Here is a 13,278-nt window from a genome sequence, read left to right on the forward strand (position 1 = left end):
TAGTTCCATAATTCCATAGTTGCTAATATTTTTTAATAGAGTCCAAAAAAATAAAAGGAACCCTTGAAAAGAAGGAAGCTTGTGATCTGAGTCAAGCTTGCTGTAATAGCCACTTTTCTACTATAACTTGAGAGACAGAGGAATATTTTATATAGGTTGTGGACATAAATAGTGATGTGTGAAATGAAAAGACCACACCCCATTTTCTGCTGTACTCCAAGAGAAAGCAGCTTATAACTCATTTAAAGTCCTATAACAATATAAAGAACAAGCACACACACACACACACACACACACACACACACACACACGTGCATAGACAAATATGTACCTTGGGCCTATCAAGACAGCTTATTCTATTTGTTCCAGTCATTGATCCGTTCATATCTAAATGTCAGGTTGAATAGACATCGTCATATTTGCTGGTGGTGGTTGTGGTGAATGCGTGCAATTGTACGCGCACGCTGTGTTGTGCGTGTGTTATACAATCTCTCTGTGGATTCAGCAGTGCTCGGATCTGTGGTCAGATCAATAAACCAAAAGGCCGACAAGCACACGCATACAGTGCACGCAAAGTCTTGTGTGCTCCGCTGTGCACACACAGACACACACCAAAACACACAGTTTGAGGATGATAGATGCCTTCCATGTTGGCCCTGCTACTCCTTGCCGTCACAACACATACTTTTGCAAGACCTTTGCTGTCCTAGCCTTACATTATACAGTATGTCAGACATAAAGAGGAAAAAGAAAGACAGAAAGTAAGAAAAGAAAGCTGCTGCTGAAAAAAAACATCTGCAGACAGCATTCAGAATAGGTGAATGACTCTGCTGCTCTTTTCTCCCCTGTTTTCATCAAAAAGCAAGTGATTGATCAGCAATGGCAGTCTCTTGTGCAATTGGATGGTGAACAGTGCGAGATCTACTCAAGATGAGGTTTTCCTTGATTTTGTTGAGTGTGACAGGTGTGTGCGGGAGAGAACTATTCAAATAGGATTTCCAAAGAGACAATAATCTGTGAAATACTCTCACACACACAAATTAATACTCACACAGGCATAGTCACATTGTGTAATGTTTAGTATCTTTGTGTCTCTTCCACCTACCGCTCTGTTTTCACAATGCATGCACAACCGTTATAGGCTTTTTAGTTCATTGGCGTGTGACCGCAGCTTGATCAAACTAATTAAACAGTTATGGTAGTGATTTAGAGTCATTAGTTGTTGGGAAGAATCGCACAGGTCTTACACCCATGTGATTCATGTCACGTTTCTCAAGCGCGTTTAGCACAAAGAAGGCTGTTTTCCTTTGGCAGCATGTACTGTAAATACAGTAAAAGCCACAGTTATAATTATTTGTTATTTAGTTTGTGTTTTAAAATTTGGATTGTGTCTTAACTATGGCCTTGGAAATGTATTAGTTAATTAACTAGTAAGAACCAAATTGATTGGTTGCTTTAAAGTTGCAACCTTTGAGGCTATTACATATATTTATATAATTTTCATAATCACCACACTTTTCATTGACCCCCTCGTGACCCACAGATGACAAGACCACTGATCCTGGAAGGAAATGCTTCAACATAGAATAGAGGTGATCGCTCAGAACAGATTTGTATTGATTTGCAGTGACCCTTACCTATAAGGGGACAAGTTGGTCCAAACAATGCCAGCAAAATGCTCACCGCAGCATAAATGAACTACACGATCTATATAATGGTTTCAGTTTTTCTCTTTTAATTTGCCACCCATCTACACAGTTTATGCCTGTGTGGTCTGACTGTTTTTATTGGATAGTGCACACCGAAGTCTTGAAAACACAACAGTTACTGTGTGTTAGCAAACAGCTGTCTGTTGCTTGTGTAAAAAAGTATTTGTGTGCCTGTTTTCTACATACACAGACACACAGTAAATCAGGATACACTGTATTATTTCCCAAAGGCACTATCTAACATGATAATTTACTGCTTCATTTATGACTGTCATATCCCAGATGCAGAGATACATGCATGTCAGGCGAGTTTATGTCGCTACATGACAAGCAGGTATCACAAGAGGAGGACAAGCAGGATGTCAATGTCAAGATGATGTATTTGGGTGAATGTGGTGTGGGACACCCTTTGAAATTCAGTTATGTACACAAAAAAGAGGCTTAACATTAGAAGTCTAGTTAGCACTGTAATTGCTGAAGTCTGTTTGCTTTGCTCTGTGGATTACATTTTTGGCAGCGCTCAGGCTGAGCACAGTCATAATGCACCACCCTTTGCTTGCCATCTTGTCTTTTAGCACAGTACGAACAGACGTGCTTGACATCAAGACACACAATCTCAACCATGCATCATGCATAAAGCACACTGTGGGAGCAATGTGGGTGAGGTGCTGACATACAGCAGTTACTGTATGTTTCGGGGAAAAGTGCTTCAGTTGGTGAGTGCTAAATGCTTATTTCATGCACAGGGAGGCTGAGTAGCGGGCTGAATAAATGGGGGTAATGGGTTAGTAAAAGCCCGCTTTGTGTTTTGTATAGCTGCAGTTTTCATATGTTTTGTAACTTAGATTTGAAAGAAGGAAGAGTCGCTGAAGGAGGAGCAAGTTAATGGTAGATGACTATGTAGAAAGTATCCCTAGCTTGATCTGACAGTGGGACAACCATGCTAATCAAAACCAAAAGTGGGAACTAGAGAGACTCCCATCTCTGGTAATAAACAAATTGGAAACCATTCATATGAATGCAACACAGCAAGATTGTTTTATTGTGTATAATTTAGATTTAACAGATTTTAATTCTGATTCTGCTTTTTGAGTCCTGACTCTGATTTCCATCATATTATTTTAAGTATGAAAATAAACCTTGCCACAAATATAACTTTATTTGGTTAACTAAGCATTCTCAAATCACTGGGTAGCTTAATTTTCCAGCAGCACAGTGGCTGAGCAGATAAGTAGATGATAAAAAAAAAAAGCTGGAAATATCATTGATACAAAATATGGAAAATAAAAAAGATGAAGTAAAACACTGGTTATAATGCATTGTGTCACTCCATCAGTTTGTAAACTTCTTTATCTGTCTCTTTGTTTCGCTTTCATCTGTTCCTGCTTTCCTAAAGTTTCTCTTCTGTTCTAGTCCAAGTGTCTTTCATATTATGATTCCAGGTGGAATGAAGGGTTGTAGATGATAATAGTAATCACAGACCCCTATGTCCACACTCAAGCGCAGACCGGCACACACTTGTGCACGCACAGGAACACAAATTAATTACAGTGATCAAAAACCACACTTGGATGTCAGTGTTCAAGTGTGTGTGTGTGTGTGTGTGTGTGTGTGTGTGTGTGTGTGTGTGTGTGTGTGTGTCAGTAGGCGCATAATCATATAGCACATCTTGCTTTCCAGACAAGAAATGCAACAGGGGCTGGACTGTGAAAGAAGAAGAAGTAGAAATGGATCACTGTGCTTGTGTTTATAGATTTTTTTTCTTTGTGTGTTTATAAATTCACAGCTTGTGCTTGCATGTTCAAATGTGAAGCTGGATATGCCTAGTTTGGAGGGTTGGCTGTAGGCTGTTTGCTTGATTTGATCACAAATAGTGCATGAAATTAAATGACACTACTAATTTTTAATTTAGAGCACTTTATTCAATAACAACACCCACTCTCTCACTTCAGGCATCATACCACTGCTTTTACATTCTTAACCTCTCACACAGAGTGCCCCACTATACAGGGAATATACAGCAGTCTGTAAAAGAAGTCGTATATCCTTGTTTGTTTGAACAGTTGTCTAAAATGTGCTGTATAGGCTCATATTTATTATGCGTGTGCATTAGCATAACGTGTGTGAGTAAAATATTAGCAATACGCCCTCTTTTGTCAAGTCAGACCTCAGTGTGAGCGGCAAACCCTGACACTTGTGTGTCAAGCTAAACCATTTGCCAAAATCAACAATTTCTCTTTGTTGTACTCATTCGGGAGTGACAGGTGAGCAGAGGTCATTTGCAGGATCAAAACAGTGTTTGGTGGTCCCACGGCCGCTTGATAAACACGTACAAGACTGGTGTGCGCTGTAGCATGATGTTACAGATCAGTCTTAGTTCTCTGTGTGTGCTTTCAGACTTTGAGAAAAGGCTTACTTATATTGACACTAGGTGATTGGATTTGTCTCAGACCACGGAGCTGGTTTTAGTGCGATCTTCTGACTTCAGAGAAGAAGAACTGTGGCGAATTGAAGCTTTTGTGAAGGTGGGCCGAGAGGTCACAAGGATTTCTTTGCTATCACTAAAGGAATGATGCCCAGGTGACCCCCCCCCCCCCCCACCTTCCTCCATTGGTGGCACGAAGGCTGTAATGTTTTGTAAGTGTGTGTACATCTGGACAAATACACAAGGGCAAGCACACAGACAAACCAGCCTCGGGACTTAGCAGCAGTAATTGTTGTAGCTGTGGGTGTTTGGTTCTTGTGTGTGTATGAGTGTGAATATGTGTGTGTGTGTGTTTGTCTGAGAGAGTGTATTGAACAATTCCAACCCCTGAGGAGTCATGTCTAGTTCTATGAATCTTCCATTTCACTAATTAGCTTAAAACATCTGTCCATACGGATGCTAGAGGGAGGTCATAATGGGAAAAGTGGAAGCACTTACTACAGAACCAGCAGTAGTTGCGTACAAGCAGCGACACCAGACAACCACAACACTGAAACCGCTGACAGGTGAAGATCATTTATCAGCTCATTACAAAGTAATATTCTGCTGTAAAAACTTTGTTTGTGGTCTACTACCCACGTACTATCTGGCTTAGCAATGTTGCAGTCCAAGCACATTCACTTTCCCATGATCTTGAATAAAATATCAGATTAAAGTTTTTCATATTTAAAAAGCGGAAATATTGCAAGCAATCCCACACAAATACTCATAATTAATACCAAGAGAGAGGACTGCAAAAAAGGACATTAAGCCAGAAAGAGAGCTGACCAGAAAAGTTGAGTTTGAGAAACTTGTGTTGTCTTTCTCCCCTCTCCTTTTTGCCTTTATCGCTGCCCACTCATTCAATTTTTCAGTGGAGATAAACAGAAACATTGTGACAGGACAAAACGACAAAAACCACATTACTTACATTTCAGATCCCGTACATGGAGGGGATAAGTGAAAGTAGAGGGGAACAGAGGTTCTGACAGAAAAAACTAAAATTAAGAAAAATATTGTGTCTTACAGCTCAGTCACTCCGCCTTACACCTTGTCTATGTCGAAACTATGTTTTCTGTCGAGTGTTTTACAGCAGCCTTCTGTGTTATAAGTTTTATGGCGATTCGGTGGGAGATTAAACCATTATTAGCCACACACCGCCACCCTCTCCAGCTGTTGCCTTTTGTTTAAAAAGTGTTTTATGGCGTGATGTTCTATAGTCACCTAGACAATTATAGCTAATGATAATATGAGTGGCACTCTATTTTTACTCTGGGATTGAAGGGAGAAGGGCTGAGAGCGAGCGAAGAAAAGGAGTAGGAGCAGTCACAGAGTGAGAAGTGAGTAATTAAAGCCCGATGATGGGATGAGAGGTGAGGGTTTTTGACAGAAGAAAGTCAAAAGCAAGGTAAGAATACTCAACCCTCTGATCTCTGTTCAGTCTGTTCAGTAAATGTTTAATTTTGCAGTTCACCATGACATTGCTTAAGATGCATGGGGTTGGCCATGACTCAGGTTTTAGAGCAGGCTGTCCAGTAGTCATGGGGTTGGAGGGCTGATCGCCTTCATGTGCCAAAGAGTCCCTGGGAAAGATACTAAACCCCATGTTGCTCCTGAAAGCAGGTAAACACCTCGCCAGCTCCAGCCCTTTGCCAGTGTGTGAATGGCTAAATGAGAAACACATAACAAAGCTCTTTGTGGATCCTAGCAAAGGTTAAATGGGATATAAATATAGTATGCATAATATATAAATGCTAATAAGTGCAGACCCTTTACTGTTCCCGTTACCAGTTTCTTCCTTTTCCCATCACATAATTGTCTTTTTTTTTTGGGTGTTTTGTTTTTTTCTGCCACTGATGCAAACCTCGAGCATTTATCTACCACAACTGAACTAATTGCTAGTAAGTGTAATGTGATTACTGACTTTGGTAAAAGTAATGAACTAGATTACTGTGTTAAAGACAAAGCTAATTAGATTAGGTTCAATAGATCAATACCAAATACTCCAAATACTAATGAGAAGAAGTCTGTTGTTTTATTCAAACACACACTCACACACACAAACAAAAATATCTACTTATTATGTCATTGATGTCCTCATATCATATGTCATTGTTAAAAGTGATCACAGACGAATAACACACACGTGCACACACACGCACACACACACACACAAAGAACTGTTACTGCTATACGTATATAGCAGAGCAGATTAGCCTTTTAATAGAAATGTACGATATGTGCAAATATACTGCAGGTATGTCTGAAGTTCCAAAGGTTTAGCCTTGACTATAGTACTGTTCTCTCTCTGTTCTCTGCGGTAGACAGCCCTTTTCCAATGTGTCCTCACTGCAGCGTTTAACATTTGTGTAGCTGCTGGTTAGATAGACACATATAAATATTTAAGTTGCACTTCATGGAGACTGTTTTGTTTTTCTCTAGGCTGAAAAACACACAATTCTGAGGCATTTTTTGTTTGCCCCTGATTTTGTCTTGTGTTATTCGCACACACAGAGATCACTGCAGGAGGAAAAGCAAATGAAATCCCCTCAGAAGTTTGCCTAAATTGTGTAAAGTGATAAAATACTTGATGTTGAAGGCTGTATTTGGGTCAGGCAAGCATGACTACATTTGCATGTGTTTGAAAAGATTTTTGACTGATACCTTGAGCACCTTTGATAGAAATTCTGTGTCGAGCTTCACACCTTCACGCTTCACCGTTGCAGCTTTCCACTAAATTGTTTACCATCATATTCACACTTTAGAAGTCGTGATTCACAATGACAGTAGCCTTTATATGAAAGTCTGTAATAATTTATTTTACTGTAAATCATAAAAAGCCCGACCACTGTTGCCTTTGTTGGTCACAGAGATTAAGCGCAATTTTAAAAGAAAATGTTGTGTCTTGTGTTTTCGTAGGTGGTGGAGACAAACCTGGTGGCCTTCGATTGTCACTGGATCCTGATTAACGAGGTAAGTGCCATGACAGTGTATCATGTACTTTGTATGCTTTGTGTTGACCTTGTTCTTTTATTTATTCTGTGAATACTTCTGGCTGTATATCCAAAAACCCTTTTTTGACTCCTATCTTTTGGATATTTGAGAGAAAACTTGGCTCTTTTTGTTTCACATCAGTTTTTACAAAAACACACATGCCATCGGTGGATGACCTTTAAAAGTTCACAATCAGTTCTAGTTCAATGCTTTTTTGGATTAACAGTTGTAGACAAGACCAAACAGTTCACAAAGTCAATTTCCTGTCCCTCAGAGTGTACAGTTATCACCCTGTGTATTTCTCTCATCCGTTCATGATCGCTGATCAGAGTGAGCGCTGGTCATAAGCGAAACATAATGAAACTTTAATGCTGGCTGTAATTTCCCATTAATTTTGAATAGGAGCCGATCTTTGATCTTGCTTCGCGAGAAATGCCTTTTAGAAAAACAGCAGAATTAGCTACATTTTTTGCGTGTGCGTGTGCATGTTAGGGGGTGTATGTGCACTACAAGCTAATGCAGTGTGTCTTGGCAGCCTCGGGCATTACAATGAACTTGCAGGGCACAACAGGGAGCCCATTCTGCCACACACTAACAAACACACAACCATATACACAAGCAGATACATCGGAGAAGAGCAAAAAGCAGCGTACACGCAATGTGGGACAAAACAAGAAAATATATCTAGATGCTTGAGTGTACTGTAGTTTCTCTCTTTTTCTCTCTCTTCCATTTTCAAGCCTCTAACTGTAGCATAACACTGCTGCTAACTGCTGCTAGTCCTATTATTTGCTCGGTTATGCAAAGAGAGTGTTTCTCTTCATGCATTGGAATGCATGACATCCATTAGTTCTGCAGGACAGCCAATCTTCTTCTCTTTGATGTTTAGTGGAGATTTTGAGACTTTGAGGCTCCAGTAACACTTACAATCTCCCCCAGTACCTTAGATAACCCCTCAACTTTTTTTTATTTATTTATTGTATTTTCTCACTTCAACAGAGTGGAGGAAACCAAGGGAGCCCTGGTTTTTATTCAACATGATTGTTCAGATGTAAAATGTGAATAAATCAGACCAAAACAATGACTCTGTTTTACTTAATTACTTCAGACAGGGCTTTTTATGTCACTTATCTGCTAAATAAAATAGAATGCATATCATAATGTCCATTTCCCATGTACCATTAGGGATTTTGACAAAAGCTTGCTTTTACAAGATGTCTTAGTATATTTTGTTTTTCTGATGGCAATAACAAGCAGCCTGTGAAGAAGACTATCATTATTTAGATGCCTGTTTGGCTAAATACGGATTCAGCGGCCTAATAAACTATACTTTGCTTTCAGTCTGAGTTCTTGGACCAGTCACATAAATGTAGGCTTCTGTTACAAAAAAAGCAAAGGAGGAAACACTGGTGAAGTCCTGAAACTGTAAGCTGTCATCTGGCAACATTCTAGCCTTTTATTAACTGCTTAAAAATTCTAAACAAAGACCGGTCCACGGCACAGCTGTTCTGTTTTCCTGCCTACAGCAGGAACAGAATAGGTCTATATAAGAGCATGGCTGCATGTTTTACATCTAAAACCAAAGTGGAAATGTTTGGACATAATGCTCAGTGCCACGTTTAGCGAAACACAACAAAACCACACCACAAATACCTCATAACAACTGTCAAGCACAGTGATGGAGGAGGGATGTTTTGGGTTGTTTATGTGGCCTCACAACAAACCCCGTACCCATCTCCTTACTCTTCGTACAGCTTTAGAAATGGCTTATAACCTTTTCCACATTGATAGATGTGGAAAAGGCTTTGTTTTTCATTTGTTCCTGAATTTCGTGGGATCGCAGCATGATGTCTGGCTTTTAAGAAACTTTTGGTCTACTCCACTTTGTAAAGCAGATCCTATTTTAGTGATTTCTTGATTGAGAACAGTGGCAGTAATCAGGCCTGGCTACTGCCACTTTAGTCATATATGACTAAAGAAATTGAACTTAGCTTTCCAATGATGTCACACCAGAGGGGAGTGCAATCACTTTTTCATACAAGCCATGGAGGTTTGGATTTTTTTCCCCAGTAAATAATAAAGACCTTCATTTCGAATGTTTTTGTTATCTTTGTCAAATATTTACATTTCTTTGATTATCTGAAATATTTAAGTGACAAACATACAAAAAAAAACAGGAAATCAGGAAGGGGCCAACACTTTTCACACCAGTGTGTGTAGTAGATAAAACCGCGTTTCCAAAGAACAGATTGGAATGAATGAATGAATCATTAGGTGATGATAAGATCATGAATACGTTTGAAGCACCGCAGCTAATATAGATTCATTCTCTACAAATTGCGTAATCATTAGCTATTCTTTTTGTACTGCCTGTGGTTTGTTACTAATTATAAATTCATAAGCAAAACTCAAGTAGCTGCTTGTTAGTTATTTAAAAAAAAGAAGATAAACCTTTACTTTGAGGGTAGCAAAAAACAGTGGTCAGGCACCTATGACTTTAAAAAAAAAGCTCATTTCTAAGCAATTTCAGACTTTTGTGAATGACAGAGCTTCTTTGTCTCCTATATCTCTTTCTCTCTCTCACACACACAGTTTTTTTTATGCTAAAAATCAATGCTTACCAAGTCTCCCTGCATAAAATGTAAAAATCAAGACAAAAATATAGTCATAGATTTCTGTGATGCGCACACTATATTCCATTGGCCACATGAAATGGTTCAGAGGGTGTTTAAAATAGATGAGCGGTTAAAATATTTTGTCATATAGAATGTCCTCTTGTACTTCTTCTGTGGAGAATGAATATTCCTATGTGTGAAAGTCCTCTCCATCCCTGTAGATTATTATGGATGAGAGGGTACTGTATGGTTGTCATAACTGTGCTTTATCTACAGCCAACAGTCAGACAGCCCCACTGAGGGGGAGTTCACAGTTCATAATTGATCATCCTTCCTTTACCCATCTCCTTTGCTCTTCTCAGGAGAAGAGGATGAGGGGTGTGGGGAGAAGAAGTGATAAGAGATGTTCATGACTTCTCTTTCTCTCTGTTTGCCCCTTACATTTTGGAGGATAACTCCACTATTGACCCCGCTCATTCACAATTTCCCCATTATTCGTTATTCTTGATCTTTTCTGTGGTCGTTCACACCCGTTTCCTTTTTGTTCTTCTTTCGCTCCATTCGTCTGTCTCTTCTGCCTCTCAGAGGAAAAATGCATAGTAATAAGATGCTTTGAGATTAGCATTTTCTGTCAATTTGGAGCTTAACACGTCACTATGAAAGCCATGTAACTGGAACTATTCGGATTTTCTTTTTTTTTTTAAATATAATTGCTGGATTATGAGGTCTTGTCCAATTTAAGAACATTCTACAGACTTTCGCATAATTGAACTCTATTAAAGCCTACTGTGTGGTGGTTAGTTTCATTTATTGTTCTTGGAAACAGATTAAGGATACAAAGTGACTCTAACTTAAGGCTGCAATCTCAGCTAAGTTAAAGAACAATTTTATTTGCTGCTCCAGAAGGACTTGCTGGGAGAGAATGAGTCTACATTTGTGCATACTGTGTCCACAGCTTGAAATTGCTCGCTATGACTTCAGCTATCTTATACCCTTGTTGTTAATAAGTGGCTACGCCGAAACTGTCGGATCTTTTTTTTTTTGCCTTGTTGAAGGAAAACGTGGCACCTCTCTCATCCACCTTTCCCTGCATGGCTTGGAAATCTGAATTAGAACACATTTGATCATAATTCTGTCCTTGCTCCTGCCTCATAACTTGTCTGCATAGTGTTGGTGTGTTGTGTGTTTGCATGGTATTTCACTTTGCCGCAGATTTTCTCCATCATCTTGATGCGTTCTTTCTATCAACCTTCTAAATCTAATAGAATTTAAGGATTTAAAGACTTAAAGTACATTTCTTCTGTGGCCGTGTGCTACAACCCTCCCTTTCTTAACACTAACGGCAATAGTTTAAATAATATGATTATTAGTTAAATCCCATTTTACTTTCTTTTACCCTTCTTTGCTTTTTGAAGCCTTTATGGATGTAATGCATTTCTTAAAGATTTAATATTTATCTAGACATTATCAGATATGGGATGTTAGTCTTATCACTTCCATCATGTCTAACATTCACATTGTAATACACTGTGCTTACTGATCTCCTATCACCAGCAGGTAGGCTGGTGTAATACAGCAGACTGTAGTGAATTTTGGGTTATACTTTCTTCTGAGTATTGCTTTGAACAGCTTCATTCATCCTAGTCTCTCTCTTCTTCATGCTCTTTTTTTTTTTTATTCTTTCCTGAAGTGAACATGTGAGAAGACTTAAAGCCAGAGGAGATTATTATGGGCACTGATGGGCTCAGCAGTTGAGTAGCGGAGGACAAACAGAAAACCCCCCCAAAAATAAATAAAAGTAGCTTTCTCCTGTCATCCAAGAGAAATGAAAGGGAAGGGGAGAAATACCATGGGGAAAGAAGTATCTGGATAAGGGTAAAATGGTCGACAAGAATGGGGATAAATTGAACGGATTTGATTTACAGAGTAAACAGCTCATGATGAACTCCAGAAATTAGGTTTAGGGCATTCTGGCTGTCATGACTGACCTAGTGTGTTTAGTTTGAGGTAGCTGGCCTTGGTGTGTAGAATTTAAGCCCACAACACCGACATAAGGACCAAATGATATTGTAATTAAATGCTAATCTTTAAGAGGATTAAAAGGAATGAGTGATAAAACAATCTCACCTTTGTTCAGTTGTTGGTTAGGACTAAAAGACTGAGTAAGTAATTTGAAACTAGACAAAAATGACGATGGGCATGAAAGAGGGAATTAAAGAATTAAAATTTTGAGCTGGTAATTAGATAATGAGCAGTAATTATTTCATGGATGTTTCAGGGTCATTGTTGTAAATCCAACTCGAACCTCACCCCTATTTTAACTCAGTGTTGCAGAGGCATTTAGCGTTGGTCTTATAATGTTTTGATTGAAGAAGTCCATGAAAGGTTAATGGTTAGTGGCCTGAGGGAAGGTTGGGGTAAAGTGAAACTCGTGAAAAAGAGCGAAGTGATTATATGAGGTTAATATCAACTGTGTAGCAGTACCCTCTCCTTCCCGAGACTCTAGGGTTGTAGATGAGAGCATGTGTGTTTCTTCACGCCGGTCTACTGTATGTGCATCCATGTGTCATATTCATTTTGTCTTAGCTGTTAAAAGGCTAACAACTTTCAGAGCACTGAAAGTCACACTGGGTGATGTCACTTTAGTTTATCCCCAGGGAGATCCAGACAAAGAGCCAAACAGAACATGACAAAGGAAGAGGGACAAATCCCTGTTTAGAGGGCAAACCTCAAACCTCCCAATTAAGTGTGTCTTTGTCTCTGTTTTTGCTGTGTGTTGGTTCATCTATATTTGTTTGCATTTGATCCTTTGAGTGGTGCACTCTGGATAATTTTTGTCTACCGATCTTTCTTTGCATGCCCTTGACGGCCTGCTGTGCATCTTAATTCTCTTTCGGCCCACAAATCTGCCTTTTTAGCAATTTTCAGCATTTTCTCTCTGCTCTGGATCTTCTTTTTTTTGTTGGCTTTGTAATTCAGTCCCCTTCAGGGTTTTATGTCTTCAGCTGTTTGGGATTTTTGCCACGTTTTCACCCCTAAGCCAGCAAACGGATTCCTTATTTGGACTGTTTAGAAAGTATATACTTCAGAGCGCAGAGTGTTAATGCAAGGTTAAACATGTTAAGTTGTTTGAGTAATTTGTCAAGGTATAAATTCCATTCTTTTGTTGTTAACTTTTATAAATAATTGAAATCCACTGTAGAACTACATCTGGTTCCAGTAAAATATGACCACAGAGGTAAAAGTATAAAAAGCAGAAACTTGAAAATCAACTTCTAAGCAGAAGCAAATGAATATTTTTGTGTCTGGTGGTGTGGAGATCTAGGGGCCATTGCAAAGGCAATACATCATCCTTATTAGTGCAGATGACACTGGGTATACCAATAAAGTCCATATAAAACAACCTCTAATCACCATTGATCATATCCCATGAGGACTCACGGGTCTTAATGGACGTTAATTACACTCAATTAAAATCCATTCCTATTAGTCAATG

The 13,278-nt window shown here is 39.0% G+C and overlaps 1 protein-coding gene across 1 annotated transcript in view; it reads left to right on the forward strand.

Annotated features, from left to right (window-relative positions):
* The window catches only part of grid2 (glutamate receptor, ionotropic, delta 2), a 539,815-nt gene that overhangs the window by 353,437 nt on the left and 173,100 nt on the right, over positions 1-13,278 (forward strand). The window contains exon 5 of the mRNA XM_080893112.1: positions 7,093-7,146. Coding sequence (XP_080749238.1) covers positions 7,093-7,146 — 54 coding nt within the window. The remainder of the gene's footprint in view (positions 1-7,092; positions 7,147-13,278) is intronic.

The sequence above is a fragment of the Rhamphochromis sp. 'chilingali' genome (assembly GCF_963969265.1).
Source record: "Rhamphochromis sp. 'chilingali' genome assembly, chromosome: 10".
In the NCBI taxonomy this organism is placed as follows: Eukaryota; Metazoa; Chordata; class Actinopteri; order Cichliformes; family Cichlidae; genus Rhamphochromis; species Rhamphochromis sp. 'chilingali'.